The sequence below is a fragment of the Hyperolius riggenbachi genome, chromosome 8 (assembly GCF_040937935.1).
Source record: "Hyperolius riggenbachi isolate aHypRig1 chromosome 8, aHypRig1.pri, whole genome shotgun sequence".
Taxonomy (NCBI): Eukaryota; Metazoa; Chordata; class Amphibia; order Anura; family Hyperoliidae; genus Hyperolius; species Hyperolius riggenbachi.
Genome location: NC_090653.1, coordinates 67472137 through 67488205, shown reverse-complemented (window position 1 = coordinate 67488205; position 16069 = coordinate 67472137). Strand labels below are relative to the sequence as shown.

General features: G+C 45.2%; 1 protein-coding gene and 1 long non-coding RNA gene across 4 annotated transcripts in view; one reads left to right on the top strand and one right to left on the bottom strand.

The window, feature by feature from the left end:
• Positions 1-16069, bottom strand: part of LOC137528877 (uncharacterized) — a 201688-nt gene that overhangs the window by 92614 nt on the left and 93005 nt on the right. For all 3 annotated transcript variants that reach the window (XR_011023490.1, XR_011023492.1, XR_011023491.1), the window contains exon 3: positions 4342-4603. This is a non-coding gene — a long non-coding RNA (uncharacterized lncRNA). The remainder of the gene's footprint in view (positions 1-4341; positions 4604-16069) is intronic.
• The window catches only part of LOC137528875 (galectin-4-like), a 52818-nt gene that overhangs the window by 24749 nt on the left and 12000 nt on the right, over positions 1-16069 (top strand). The window contains exons 2-6 of the mRNA XM_068250595.1: positions 2111-2199; positions 7462-7666; positions 11131-11265; positions 13435-13470; positions 13552-13581. Of these exons, the coding sequence (XP_068106696.1) occupies positions 2111-2199; positions 7462-7666; positions 11131-11265; positions 13435-13470; positions 13552-13581 (495 nt within the window). The remainder of the gene's footprint in view (positions 1-2110; positions 2200-7461; positions 7667-11130; positions 11266-13434; positions 13471-13551; positions 13582-16069) is intronic.

Here is a 16069-nt window from a genome sequence, read left to right as displayed (position 1 = left end):
AAATCCTCTACACTAATACATGAATGACTCATAGTCAGTCATGCTGTAACATGAACCGAGGTTGTAACAGACCAGCTTACAAGGCAGATGGGATACAGCAAAAGTAGCAAACGCATTTTTTTTCTCTTAAAGGGTACCAGAACTGAAAGCAGAAAAAAACATGGTGTGTGTGTGTGTAACGATTGGTGTAACAAACAGACGTCTGATTATTGTGTGATCTGCAGTATCCCCAATAATTCAGACACTATACCTGATTATATGGTGATCTGCAGAATCACCAATAATGCAAGTATAGCTAACACGGTAATTGCAAGTGTATAGTGCTTGGTGCAACAGTTAGGCCCGGTTCACATTAGCGGTTGTTTGCCAAACGGACCGGATGACCTGACCGGATCCGGACCGGATCCGGATCGGAACCGTACGGTTCTGATCCGGATCCGATCCGGATCCGGTCAGGTTGCATCAGGTGGTAATCAGGATGCGATCCGGATCCGTTTGGCAAAGTTAACGTAAAAAAAAACAAAAAAAAGGTTGGGGTCTGGGAGGTCAGCAGAAGGGGGACCTGTGGAATCAGGCCCTCTGCTGTTTAGCACTCACCTCCACCTCCGACATGCTGCCAACATCCTGCCAACACCTCCAGCTCGTGCTGCTCCACTCCAAAATGCTTGCCCAGGTGTCCCCAGCCAATATCGCCGCAAAAATCCGCATAGGAAGTGGGGTAGAACATCCGGATTTCTCAGCCAGTGTGTTGTGCGGCCTCCGGTTCCCATTTGTTTGTATTGGCCGGATGGTGCAGTCCAGCTCCGCCCCGGATACGGCTGCCGGAGGGGCCGGATGAAAAAATAGCGCATGTTGGAACGGAGGCCGGAGTCCGGATCCGGCCCGGATCCGGTCCGGCTCTGGTTCTGCAGAACGGACCCATGTGAACGGACGCATAGGCTTTAATTGCTATGCCGTGCGTCCGTTCCGTCCGTTCTGCAGGCGGTGCGGCTCCGGCACGGCGATTCCGGAGGGCCACCGCAAGTGTGAACCGGGCCTAATACTGATTAGTTTTGGTAGAACCTCACTAGAGGAGCTGGTGGGTACTATCAGTAATGAACCTCACCAGTGGCAAGGGCTCACTGGTGAGTGGAGTGGTCAGACAGATTGGTTCGGCAACAGACAGGAGGATACAGTACAAAATCGACAGGCAAAAGGATAGGGATATTTCAGGCAGAGTCAGCAACAGGATCAGATGGGCTAAAGTACAGAATCGTTAGCGTAGGAATAGTCAGAAGAGAGCCAGAGTCATACACAAGTAATCAAGCAATAACAACAATAGTAATATTTCCTAGTCTTGTGTGAAATCCCTGGTTTCCTCCCAGATCAAAGCACACCGGAACTATCTAAGGTCTGAGTGCTCACACAAAGCATTCGCAACAGCAGACAGTTTGCAAGTGATTCTCGGAGGCTTAAGAAGGGGAGGAGACCCCTCGGCCACGCCCACACCCATCAGCCAATCAGGACTGCCGAGAGTCACCTCTGACGTCAGCCGACCGGCAGGTCAGCTGACGCGCCTTCTCCCCGCATAAAGGTCCTGTCTGTGAGCGCGCGCGTGTCAAAGCCACTCTATGAGCCACTGACAATCCCCTCCTCGGCGTGCTAGAGGCCGGAGGGACCAAAGAAACACCCGACAGGGAAACTGAAGCAGCTGCGGGGGCATCCTGACTGCCCGCAACTGCGTCTGCAGAGAATGTTACAGTGTGCTTGTGTAAGATTTAGTAAGCATATAACACTCTCTCCAGCCTCCAGTGTCCTTTCCTTTTAAACGATACCAGTTGCCTGGCATCCTGCTGATCTTTTATGCATCAGTAGTGTCTGAATCGCACACCTAAAACAAGCATGCAGCTAATCTTGTCAGATTTAAGTCTGATCTGCATGCTTGTTCAGGGTCTATAGCTAGTATAGTAAGTATTAGAGGCAGAGGATCAACAGAACACCCAGGCAATTTGCATAGGGCAGGCTCCATATAACTCTCACTTCAGGTGTCCTTTAATGGCTGTTCATTTTTTTTTTTTTTTTTTGGTTAATAACTACATGCCCTTAGCAACCCTTTCTTTTCCCATTTCAGCCAATTCCTTTCACAACAATGATTGCTGGAGGACTTCGGGTAGGAATGGGTGTAAGCATCCAGGCAACACTTCCGAAAAACTATAACAGGTAAGATCAATTCTCCAGTCACCCTATGACTAAAATGGCTTAATCTGTACTGTGGCTTGTACACATGTGAAATTGCACTTTGACTACAACAAAAAGGCTATTAAGGTGGTCCCCGCTCAAGTTGCACACACAGATGATGATGTCACTTTTGCGCTGAAGGAGAAAAGAAAGACACCATGCTGGCAGCTTGTTGGCAGGGCTGGTTCTAGACTTTTTGCTGCCTGAGGCAAACTTGTAAGTATGAGCACAGTAGTCTCAAGGGAGGCACTAGAGGACAGATGGGGACAGTGGAGGCACAGAGGGGGACAGTGGATTGAGGTAGAGGGAGGCACAGGACGACAAAGCACAGTAGGCTCAAGGGAGGTACAGGAGGGCACTGTGTTCAGAATTGCATACAAAAACGTAAAAATTAACCTAAACTCCCTATCTTGTTTGTTAACCGGGGACTGCTTGTGTTTAGCATAGCTGACAAATGTAATTCACCAGGTAGGCTGAGGAAAGAAACACCTACAGGGATGGGGAACAGGGATGGGGAAGGTAAAACAGGCCACTTGTAGGGAGCAGAGCTTAAAGGGATACTGTAGGGGGGTCGGGGGAAAATGAGCTGAACTTACCCGGGGCTTCTAATGGTCCCCCGCAGACATCCTGTGTTGGCGCAGCCACTCCCCAATGCTCCGGCCCCGCCTCCGGTTCACTTCTGGAATTTCTGACTTTAAAATCAGAAAACCACTGCGCCTGCGTTGCCGTGTCCTCGCTCCCGCTGATGTCACCAGGAGTGTACTGCGCAGACACAGACCATACTGGGCCTGCGCTGTGCGCTCTTGATGACATCAGCGGGATCGAGGACACGGCAACGCAGGCGCAGTGGTTTTCTGACTTTAAAGTCAGAAATTCCAGAAGTGAACTGGAGGCAGGGCCGGAGCATCGGTGAGCGGCTGCGCGGGCACAGGATGTCTGCGGGGGACCAATAGAAGCCCCGGGTAAGTTCAGCCCATTTTCCCCCGACCCCCCCCCCCCCCCCCTACAGTATCCCTTTAAGAACTTTTGGAAACCATCACTAAAGGTGGCCAGACACTGGTCGTTTTTTTTTTTTTTTTTTTTTACTTTGATCGATTATTATAACCGATAAATGATTCAAATGGATCAAGAGTCGAGTTGTCATTCTTATTGGCAGTTATTCGATCACATTTTTTAAATTAATCGATCGAGTATGTTGGGTTATTTCAATTGATGATACAAGAATCGAGAGCTTTTCATTATGTATTTGATCGACCATAGTAACTATGTTAACATGGTAGCGCCATGCTAGAGGAGTATCGCGGCAGCGTTACATCACTACCGCATGGCTTTTGTAAGCAGAGGCCGTTTAGTTACGCATGCTACGCAGCCACTAGGGCGCGCAGCATGCAGGGAAAGAAAATTTAAGTTGCGCTGATTATTTTTATTTCATCTGATGCACCAACCCCATAGTGTGAATTTAGCCATGAGTTGAACTGAGTTTTAGAACTGAGACTAAACTTAGGATGTGCTGCTTACATTAAATTACTTTTTATTTGATAATTATTATTCTCAGGTGTGAAAACCGATTGGACTAAAAAGTGACATACCCGTTTCCTCAGCTTACTTGTAAAATAGCTGATTTCCACCCCCAAATTAGTCGCCGAGCACCACTATAGCTGTCATTCTCATTACGGCCTATGGCGGCACCCAAATCATCGAAATTAGCTGCCTCGGGTTTCTCATGCCGTGTTATATAAATCACCTGCGTTTGTGTTTACTATTGAAGCAATAGACAGGTGTTGAAAAGTACCAGGCTCTGTAAAAGCTATATAGGGGCTGTCATAAAATTGTTTTTACTTTCTACGCAGTCAGCAGTCGCTAAACTCTGCAGCAGCTGGTGCTGTTATGACAACCTGTACAGACACACAACACTGTCAGGCTAGTCTGGTCATTGACTATAGGTCAGGCTGTATGCCCATATGACTGACCTATATCCCAGCCCGTAACACCTGCACAAACTCCTACCTAAGACAGAACTACAGTAAGCCTGCAGGTAGATGTAGCATACAGAATGACAGATAGTATTCACCAAACAAACCAGCAGTGATTATACAAGGCACAGTATTCACAAGTAGTAGTCACCTGAGGCCTGAAGGCTGGGGCAGTCCAGATGATAGTCAGGTGACTGCAGGCTGGTGAGGATTGGTTTAAGCTGTTCAAACACTTTACAGGTAGCGTGGTCAGTTCAAGCCAATGTCGGTCCAGAGTTCAAGGGAGTCCTTAAACAAGCAGGTGTCAATCCAGGCGGTAATCAGACAAGTCCAGGTACAAAGCAGAGTCTGCAACAGGTAATCCAATCGAAGGCGAAGTCAGGAACAAGCAGTGGTCGGCAACGGGAATCAATCTAGAGTAAAAGCTTGGTCAGGATACAAGGCAAAATCGGCAACAGAGATCAGAGTGTGAGCACATACCCAGCAACAAGCTACAGCTAATGCTATCACGGGCGATGTCTGAGGGCGCTCACCTTAGCTATATACAAGGACTAACCAATCAGAAAGTAAAGGAATCCAAATTAACCAATAACACAGCATGTCAGCAGATCAGCTGACACGCAATGTACCCACGAGGCTACTGTTTACAGCGGCGGAGCGCGTACTGAGAATGCGTCCGCCGCTTATCCAATGGGAGCTGAGCGCCATGCGCTCCAGTGGCGTCAGCGTGGGTCTCGGCATTCCGCCGCCATGAGCAGCCACAGGATCTTACACACTTCTTGCCTGACATGATTGTTGTGTTCAGGCATTTTCAGCTTAGCTGGGTGGCATGTGCTGCCCCAAGACAAAGCAAATCGCTGGAAATATCTGACTTGGCTGACTGCTGATATAATCTCCCATATTAAGTCAGGCTGAGAAGACAGAACATGTCCGTTCAGACATCAGACTGTTGCCAAAATAATGGAAGAACATTACAGCCAACAAAAGTAAAATGTTTGTAGTCTGTTTCTGCTATTGCAACCACCAAAAGAGGTTGCTGCTGGCCAATATGAGAAGGGATGCTTATTCAGAATAACAGAAAGCCTGCCTGCCATCTCCCAGTAGTGCCCTCTACTCTAGTGGCCAGAAGTAACAGGTGCAGACTCACAGTAACAGGTGGTTGCAGGCTTCATGGTGTCTGAAAGACACAGACTACTTTGAAGGCGTAAAATTTTGCAGGTAATTCACAGCTATATTAGCATCTTTTAAGTGTACATGTAACTACCCATTGAGCCAAATGCACTGAATTATAGATTATTAATACTATTCCTTCTTTAGTCTCGTTATGGTTGCTGTTTCACATAATTATTACCTTAAAGCAGAGTTCCTCAACCTTGTCCTCAAGGCCCACCAACAGTATATGTTTGGCAGAATACCACACACATTTACAGGTGGGGTAATTAGTGTCTCAGCAGAGCTGATTAACTACTCTGTGGATTTCCACAAAACATGCAGTGTTGGTGGGCCTTGAGGACAGGGTTGGGGAACACTGCCTTAAAGGACACCTAATGTGAGAGGGGTATGGAGGCTGTCATATAGCCTGGCTATCCAGCTGATCCTCTCCCTCTAATACTTTTAGCCTTTGGACCATTTTCCAAGATCGTGATCAGATCGCATAACGCTGGTTACACAGTGAACTGATGGAAAATGTGCGGGATGTTTCTTCAGTGCACTGTGTTTGCAACATATTTTTTTCTGATTGCAGTCGTCCTGACTGTTACATTCACTTGCGGTTGTCCTCCTAAAAATTGCCTAACAATTGTGCTGCTATGTGATTGTACTGCGATAGGCAATTTAAACGAATTCATTTTTTCTGTGTAATTATGGTAGCGGAAAATTTGAAAAACTCATTTGTATCACAGCACAGTCGCGTTTCTTTGTAGAAAACAGCCCATAGACTCTGAATAAGCATGCCTGCCGATCAGCTGTTTCTGATCAGAAATCTGACTGGATTTGTTGCATGCTTGTTTCAGGTGTGTGATCCAGACATTACAGATGCCAGGGAGATCAGCAGGATAGCCAGGTTACTGGTATTGTTTAAAAGAAAATAAATATGGCAGCTCTCACTTCAGATGTCCTTAAAGTGAACCTCCATACTAAAAATCTACTCAGCAGCACTGAAAAGGCTATGGGCCTGATTCACTATTCAGTGCTAACCTAGTTAGCATGCCTTAAGGCTTTGGGCGTGCTAACTAGTGTGCTAAGTAGTTAACATGCACCAAGCCGAATAACATTGAGTGCAAAGTACCGCGCGCAAAGGCATGGGTGCGACGTTTAGGGCGCATCCAATGCGACCTTATAGGCGCATAGGGTGTGCCATTTTCCTTGATCCCGGTGCGACGTTTCACACGCACCAGCCTTTGCGCATGCAAAGTTTTGCGCGCGGTACTTTGCACACGAACGCTAATTAGCGCGTGCTCAGTTTCTTTAGACGTGATAAGGGGCTTTTCACAAGCGTGCTAACGGTTAGCACCACTTTGTGAATAAAGCCCTTGGTGTTTCTTTAACAGTTTCACAGCATCGGAACTTTGTTTTTCTTACCAAAGCCTCATTTTTAGCTACGCAGAAGCTAAGCTCCGCCCCATTTAAGAAAACTGCCCTGCCATTTTTCCCCTGATGCTGTGCAAAGCATGATGGGATTTCTGATGTTGTTGTTCTCGTTGCTAAGCAACTGGGAGGAGTGATCAGGACACAGGACAGATGAAACTGTCTCATGCTCCGTCACCTCCTATCAACCAAAAAGATGGCTGCCCTCATGAAATCAAACATTTGCCTGTTCTTTTGAAACAGGGTGGGTAAAAGATTATATTACCTATCTATTTTAACATAACTAATGTAACGTAATGACAGTATATTTGTGTAGGCTGAAGTTCCTTTTTAAAGGGAACCTGATGTGAGAAGGATATGGAGACTGACATGTTTGTTTCCTTTTAAATAATGCACATTGCCTGGCTGTCCTGCTGGTCCTCTGCTTCTAATGTTATAAGCCATAGACCCTGAACAAGCATGCAGATCAGTTGTCTGACAAGATTTGCTGCATGCTTGTTTCAGGTGTGTGATTTAGACTCTACTTACCAGAAAGATCAGCAGCACTGCCAGGCAACTGGTATTGTTTAAAAGGAAATAGATATGGCAGCTGCCATAGGTCTCACACCTCCAGTTCCTTTTAAGTGTAAAATCCTTCTCTCCACCAGCTGTCTCATTGTTCTCTCCATTTTTAACTTTTAACCAGGTTTGCTGTTAACTTTACCACCGCAGAGGGTGAGGAATCGGACTGCGCCCTCCACATGAACGCACGATATGATGGCCGTGATCGCGTGGTCTTTAACACACGCAGATGTGGGAAGTGGGATGAAGAGGAAATGAAAAAAGACATGCCTTTTAAAGCTGGAAAACCTTTCATTATACAATTTGAGATTACTCGGAACAATTTCCTGGTGAGAGAGACTTTGAATCTGTAACCCTATGTCTTTATTCAGTAAGGGGCACAACGAGCAGTAAGCTGTGCAGAGAGTTGTAGCACTTATGCCTCGGGTCATAGTTTGGCCAAGTAAGATTTTTTTTTTTATTATTCCTAAAGAGAACTTACAGGGACTGTCACTCAGAGCTGTAAAATTTAAAAGATTTGATATACATACCTCGGGCTTCCTCCAGCCCCATACAGCTCTGGTACATTTTAAAGAGACTCTGAAGCGAGAATAAACCTTGCTTCAGAGCTCATAGTTAGCAGGGGCAAGTGTGCCCCTGCTAAACCGCCGCTATAGCGACGCTAAACGGGGGTCCCTTCACCCCCAAACCCCCACTGCGACACTTGGTCGCAGACTTGGTCGCTCCTGGAGGCAGGGCTAACGGCTGCAGCCCTGCCTCCAGTCGCGTCTATCAGCCGCGCATCGCCGCCTCTCCCCCTCCCCTCTCAGTGAAGGAAGACTGAGAGGGGTGGGGGAGAGGCGGAGATGCGCGCTGACAGACGCACGTGGGGCAGGGCTGCGGCGGTTAGCCCAACCAGGAAGCGCTCCCCCGCTACACGGAGGGGGATTTGGGGGTGAAGGGACTCCCGTTAAGCCGCGGGATAGCGGCGGTTTAGCAGGGGCACACATGCCCCTGCTAACTATGAGGTCTGAAGCGAGATTTATTCTCGCTTCAGACTCTCTTTAAAGCCCCGCTATCGTAAAAGTGAACTTAGGAAAGAGCGGTGTGAAAACAGGTAGAGTACCCCATCCGATTTACTAAAGGCTCATACACATGTCCACCTTAATGCACAACCAACCGCACAACATGACCAACCACACAACAAGTTGTTTACCTGACAAGTATGTACACACATACTTTAGTTGATGTACAATCAACTAAACGACCAACTCACTCAAATACTATGCCTGCAAGCTAAATGACAAACTTCACAACATGTCTGCATTCAAAAACAATAAAGTCATTCAAAAGACTTGTACACACATTCCAACCTGCCTGATAGTTAATCAGATTGATCCACCGGTTGGATCTGGCAAACAACCTGTTATCAGTTGGTCATCTGGCTGTTTGTCAGCTGTACACACTCCCAAATTATCTTCCAACAGACAAGTTTGAAAGACAGTTGGACAGATTGTTGGTACATGTGTATGAGCCTTTAGGGCTCATTCACACTTATAAACTCAGCGCTTCCGTTTTGCGCAGGTGATTTCCCTGCCATTAACGCAGAAAAATCACTGGACAAATGCGTTCCTGGAGCAATCGCGATTAACACTTCTATAGTATGCTAATCACGATCTCTCCTGAATGGCAAAAAAAAAAATGCTGCAGGTAACGTGTTTGGCGATTGCCTCTAGTCGCAAATCGGTGGCGGTCGCGGCAGTGAGATCACTGCCATATACTTACTATTGCACTAGCACTTTGGCGAATAGCGGGAATCGCCCGCTAATTACTCTGGTGTGAATGGGCCCTATTATGTATTTCAGATGTATGGCTGAGATAGGGGAATGATAGAAGCAAGTTCTTAAAGGGGTTTTCCATGGGGGTTTGAAAATAAAAACAGACACTTACCTGGGGCTTCTATCAAACCCCTGTAGCTGTAATGTCCCACGACGTCCTCTTCCGAAGCGCAGTTCCCTGCCGCCGTCACCGTCAATCGTCTAACAAGACTAATAATGTGCGCTCCCGTTCGCGCCAGCGGAAGCTTACTGCGCTGGTGCATTACGAAGTTTTTTTGTACTGCACCTGCGCAGTAAGCTTCCGAACACGCATGGGCTGGAGCAAGCACTGCTGCACAGCCGCAGTTGGATGGGATGCCGCTCTGGGCCGGCGGCGGGGAACGGCTAATCAGAGGTGGATGGCGCAGGACATTACATCTATAGGGGGCTGATAGAAGCCCCTGGAAAGTGTCTGTTTTTATTTTCAAACACCCCCCCCACCAGCTGCCAGGTTTGTACACAATTATCTTCTATCATATGTAGCCAAGGTGTACAAAACGAAAGTCCTAGCAGTGCCGGACATTTGTCTCCCTTATTTGTCTAAACATAGCCCATGTCTGGTCCAGAGCACACAATCCACCAGGAATTTTCCCTAAGTTGAGGAAACCACGGTTGGTAGCGCCGACACCTTTCACATCTATTGGATATACGTTGACTACTTAGACTCACCCCTGGATAAGGTAGCCTGGTCCAGTCCCCCATTACTGACACCAGTCTTAGTTAGCCTACAGGTAATATTGTTTCCTCTCCCTGGCATAATATAAGAACTCCCTTTACTAATAACTGTACATTAAGGTTCCTTCTTTAATTCACCCTTATTTAAAACACCCGTATGCTCAGGTTGGCAATAACTGACACAGATTGTCATGCCGAGCTTTAATATTAAAATACTCTCAAAGCATTTCTGTCATGTGCAATAAACAAGACTGGAACAATCCATGAGGACAAGGGATGACGTTCTAATCTAGATTGTATCATTTGGCTCTATTCTCTATTGTTATAACAGGATAATGTTGTCATGGTTCACCACATGCATGGCTTGGTGTTGGAACGACTAGTGCTGAGTGCAAAGAAGTAACTATTGGGGGAGTGGCCCATGCAGCTGATGTGCTATTGCCAGCTTCAACTTGGGCTATGCACCATTCATTGTGCCACCACATTATACCCATCGCCTTGCTCACCTCACGATCCTTACCTACCCCATTACTAAGGGTACTTTTACACTAGGAGCTGTTCTGTCCGTTTTTGACGTAACGCACCTAGGATGCAGTAAGAAAGGCAACATGAAAATCCATTGACTTTCATGTTACCGTTCAAATTAGACAAAGCGTTTCACAGCGTTACGTTGTAACACCTCTGGGAGCAATTAATCGTACGACACAAGCGTTTTCCCATCGGGTTAATTAGAACTAATGCCGCTGATACACGTTGAACTGCAACTTCCCATCATGTCGTGCGTCATAACACATGCACAAAATCGGGTTTGTACACGTGTTAGCTAGTGGGAAAGGGCCCTAACCATCTACATATACAAGATGGGAGGAGATGCCCCAGGGTGAGTGTCGAGGAGAATTGATGGCAATAGTAAAGCTCAGTCTTGCCTCAATATGGAGATTAAAGAAGAAATGTATTGGACACCAAAAGAAAGAAACACGTTTCTTGGGATTCACCCACTTCTTCGGGTTAGTAAGACAGACTTGTTCCCACTATTCTCCTTAAACACATAGCAATTTTGGGGTCGATAGCAGGTATGAGGGCATTATTATTAACTGCTACAGATCGGCATGAAATTACACGCAATTTAAAAATACAATTACAAACCAGATTAATTATGATTTTTCCCCAAATTTTGTATTATGATAATGCTTAATTGCGAATTCGATGCAAAATTACAATTATGCGAAATGTGTGCTCATCACAACTCTTTCATTACACAGATATCCTCCACTGGTGAACGATTCTATGAGTTTGGACATCGGATTCCAATTGAGCACGTGATGTGGATGAGCGTGACTGGAGATATCTTAGTCCAGGAGCTTTCCATCCTTGGCTGTGGTCAAGGAGTGAAAGGGGTAAGTGTTGCTTTGTATGTATGAATGGTGTAAAAAAAGAGTCAGGCAGGCATTCTAGTAGAATATAGTGGTTAATCCAAATAACAAACCGATTTACTCAAGGAGGTAGTAAGTGTGATGATGGGAATACATGCACCCAACTTAGAGCGCTGCGTTAAACTGATATTTTCCTAAAACTTTCAGTTTAAGTGAATTAGGCAGCCTTTTGAAGAGGAACTGTAATCAAAATAATATAATGAATGAATACTTCATCTTTTTTTTTTTACAGTATTCATTTATAAATTAATATCCAGTCAGTGCTTGCCCATTGTTAAATCTTTCCTCTTCCGGATTTACTTTCTGAAATGTATCACTGGTGGCAACCTCTTTAGTACAGGCAGGTGATCTCTGCGAAATGTTAATTTTGCAGGAGTTTAAAAAAAAAAAAACTGCAGAAAAGATCTTTGGTCTCCCAGAATGTTCTAGGAGGGAAGAATATTCCGCATAATACACAGACTAGGCTAATGGCAGGGCTACATACTAATATACAGCAGTATATAGCTTTATTATTTATTTTATTTATTATTTATTTATTTGTTGTATTTATAAAGCGCCAACATATTACGCAGCGCTGGACATTAATTTAGGTTACAGACAATATTTAGGGGTGACAAACAGCAATATGACAATACAGGAATACAAGAAAACCAGATCACACAGCACAGTATGAGTACAAGGTAATGCTTAGTCAGTCACTGGATGGGAGCATGGAGTTAGGCAAGTTAGGTTCACTCAAATGCACAGCATGGGTGCACAGTAATAGAGGTGCATGATCAGGTAGGACACAAAAGGAGTGAGGACCCTGCCCAAAGGCTTACAATCTAGAGGATATAGCTTTAGCTATAGCTTAGGGTTGTTTTGACCTTGTACAATATTAAATAACCAAATATAGGGTTTACATGATCTGCAGATTCGTCCAGTGCTGTTTTTATTTATACATAATATCAACATTTCTTTAGCAATGCAGTTGTGTAAAAAAAAAAAAAACCACCTTGCTTTAATGTTTTTAAAATATAACCAGTTAGCAACAAATGCAAGGGATACAGTGGGCTCCGTTTTGCACCTTTGACTACTGCACATCACATACCTGCTGTATTGACTAAAGGCTGATCACCCTCGTCTGACACACCTACTATCAGATAGATGATCTCCATTCCTGTCAGATGCTAGTCTACCACAGTGCTGTCCACATTCATGGACATGGAGGACCAACCTCCCAGGAATCTTGGTCTGGAGGGAACAGAAGTTCCAACTTCCACATAGCACTCGACCCTCCAACATGTAGTATACAATGAGATATTTATTGATCCATAGCGGTGATACAGCACACAAGAAAGCACAACGTTTCGGCACTTGAGAGGGGCCTCTGCCCGAAACGTTGTGCTTTCTTGTGTGCTGTATCACCGCTATGGATCAATAAATATCTCATTGTATACTACACGTTGGAGGGTCGAGTCCTGTGGAAGTTGGAACTTTTGGATGTTTTTTGGGAGGTTTTATGGGCCTCTTACCACACGGGACTCCCCGTGTGTGATTTACAGTGTGTGATTTACACATTCCCTGTGACCGGCAGGTTTCACATCATATTGCACTGGAGGGGACAGAGCCTTGGAGCAGATCGTAGCTGGAGGTAGAGCTGAGTGGACGTCGGAGCCATGCAGCAATGTCTTGGCCTCGGGGGCAGAGAGATAGAGGTGGGCCTGGCAGAAGTAGTAAGGAGAGAGGGAATGACACTGCAAAAAGACGGGCCACAGCAGCAGCTCTTGCGGGCCGGGTTGCGGCCTGCGGGCCAACAGTTGGACAGCATTGGTCAACCATGTGTAGTGTAGTATGTGCAAATGGCTGTTTTTAGTATATTTATTGGGAAACTGTAAAACCTTGGATTGCAAGTAACTTGGTTTTTAGAGCGCTTTGCAAGACAAGCCAATTTTTTTTTTTTAATGAAGTTTTGACTTGATATGTAGAAACAAATCCAGGCTCCAAGCGAGGTTCACTTTCCGCCAGCCTCCTCTGTCTACAACGCTGCTTACTCTCACTTCTTCCGCTAATCTGTCTTGTCATTTGCTATAGCTGACATGAGTGGGAGCGCTGACCTAACTTCATGATAACGATCATATATATCTCTTGCAGGGTCTCCAGCTCACTGCTGCACAGACAGGCCTTCTGGTGAGTAGGATTGGGTGTATGTGGATTAGAAGCAGTCATTATGTCATTCCTATTGTCATGTTTTTTATTTTCTCTTTTCAGCCTATGTATGGACCTCCCAGCCTAAATCCAGTAAGTAGTTAAACATCACTTATTAACTATCTTACCTCCCACCATATTGGCCCAAATGCCTTTTATAATAAGAATCCTGTTACTGTGTTCACATATGATAAGCCAAAGTCATTTTTGATATACAAAAAGAACTGGCACAGCTTGCTAATTTAACTCTTAAGGTGGCCACACACCATACAATTTTTTAAATATCTGTTGAACTCAAGAATAGCAGTCAATTTTTCTGACTGATTGTAAAAATTCAAAAATCTGACCTATGTACCACACACCTATGTTAATTTTTTCCCCAATCTTGAATAAAATAATTGAAAGCTCAGAAAAAAATTGATTGGAACTGTACTCAAGGAATTGACAATCCATCACACACCATACAATCCTTGACAAGGAGAAGTTCTCTATTTTTTTTTTTTATTTTTTTTTTTTGGTGTACACCAAAAAGCACTAGCGTAAATTTTCTCACAGTAGAGCTGTAACTGAACAGCTTCTGTAACAAAAATGCTTGGAAAACCGCTCTGATCCAGCACTTTTCAGAGCGTTTTTCCACTTTCCTATGGTTAGCATTGAGGCTAAATCACCTAAAAAATCAGCAAAAATGCTGCGGGACTTGTGTTTGGCGTAAAAACAAATCGCTCTGGTGTGCCCCATCCCATTGAAATACATTAGCCAAGCGCTTTTCAAAACTTCAAAGCGCAAGAGTTTTTAAAATTGCTTAGAACCTCTTTGGTGTACCAGCCCTAAATGTGAAGTCTTAAGGGGAACTTTTCCACCATTTTTTCAAAAACTCAAACCCCTTCCTAAGAAATGTTCATAAATGCTTTGGATTTTTTGGGGGGAGGGACAGCAAGCATTCACTTACCTATGTGCCACAGTGTGTCCCTGTGCCACAGTTTGAAGTATTTGTGGTGATGTCACTTGTCTCCGCCCACTGCAATGCATGCCGGGAGATGTAGTTCATTAATGTGATTATACCTCCCAGTCATGAGCTGTAATCACAATAATGAAGTACATCTCCCAGCATGCATTGCAGCAGCCAGGGATGTGCGACATCACTAGGGGTACTTCAGGCACAGAGAAGTCAGAGTTTGGTTATAAGAAGTTAGGTTTGCATATAGATGGGTGTGGGGCTACAGAACAGCCCCACCCCCTCTCCCAATAGGTAAGTGAATGCTTGCTGCCCCCTAAAAGCTCACCCCATTTACTAACCTCCCTTAGGGGAAGGGTCACTTGATACATTTTCTGATCTTAGCAGCACCCAGGCCATACATCAAATAAAGGAGCCTGGAAATTTGGGCACTCAGTAACGCCAATAGTAAAGTATTGGTATCAGTATACCAATATAGCTAAATCTAACTCTACTTTCACACAAAACCCTCCTCAGTGACGCTTAACCCTTAAAGAGAATCTGTACTCTAAAATTCTTACAATAAAAAGCATACCATTCAGAGGCAAATCCAGGATTTCCAAGGGGGGGGGTTCCTGAAAGTGGCGTGTGGGCGTGGCCAAAATATGGTGTGGGTGGAGCCAAATACTAGCAGTTTCTAGGCTAAATTGCACCCAGGGTGAGGGCGTAAAATGCGCCCCCAACGTGGAGACAGGTATAGGTGCCCGCAGTATAGGTAGCCAGCTATAGGTCCCCCCCCAGTATAGGTAGCCCATATAGTTGCCCCCAGTATAGGTTAGATAGGTATATGCCCCCCAGTATAGGTTAGATAGGTATATGCCCCCCAGTATAGGTTAGATAGGTATATGCCCCCCAGGATAGATTAGATAGGTATATGCCCCCCCAGTATAGGTTAGATAGGTATATGCCCCCCATGATAGATTAGATAGGTATATGCCCCCCAGTATAGGTTAGATAGGTATATGCCCCCCAGTATAGGTTAGATAGGTATATGCCCCCCAGGATAGATTAGATAGGTATATGCCCCCCAGTATAGGTTAGATAGGTATATGCCCCCCAGTATAGGTTAGATAGGTATATGCCCCCCAGGATAGATTAGATAGGTATATGCCCCCCAGTATAGGTTAGATAGGTATATGCCCCCCAGTATAGGTTAGATAGGTATATGCCCCCCAGTATAGGTTAGATAGGTATATGCCCCCCAGTATAGGTTAGATAGGTATATGCCCCAGTATAGGTTAGATAGGTATATGCCCCCCAGTATAGGTTAGATAGGTAGCTGCCCCCCAGTATAGATTAGATAGGTATATGCCCCCCAGTATAGGTTAGATAGGTATATGCCCCCCAGGATAGATTAGATAGGTATATGCCCCCCAGTATAGGTTAGATAGGTATATGCCCCCCAGTATAGGTTAGATCGGTATATGCCCCCCATTATAGGTTAGATAGGTATATGCCCCCCAGTATAGGTTAGATAGGTATATGCCCCCCAGGATAGATTAGATAGGTATATGCCCCCCAGGATAGATTAGATAGGTATATGCCCCCCAGTATAGGTTAGATAGGTATATGCCCCCCAGTATAGGT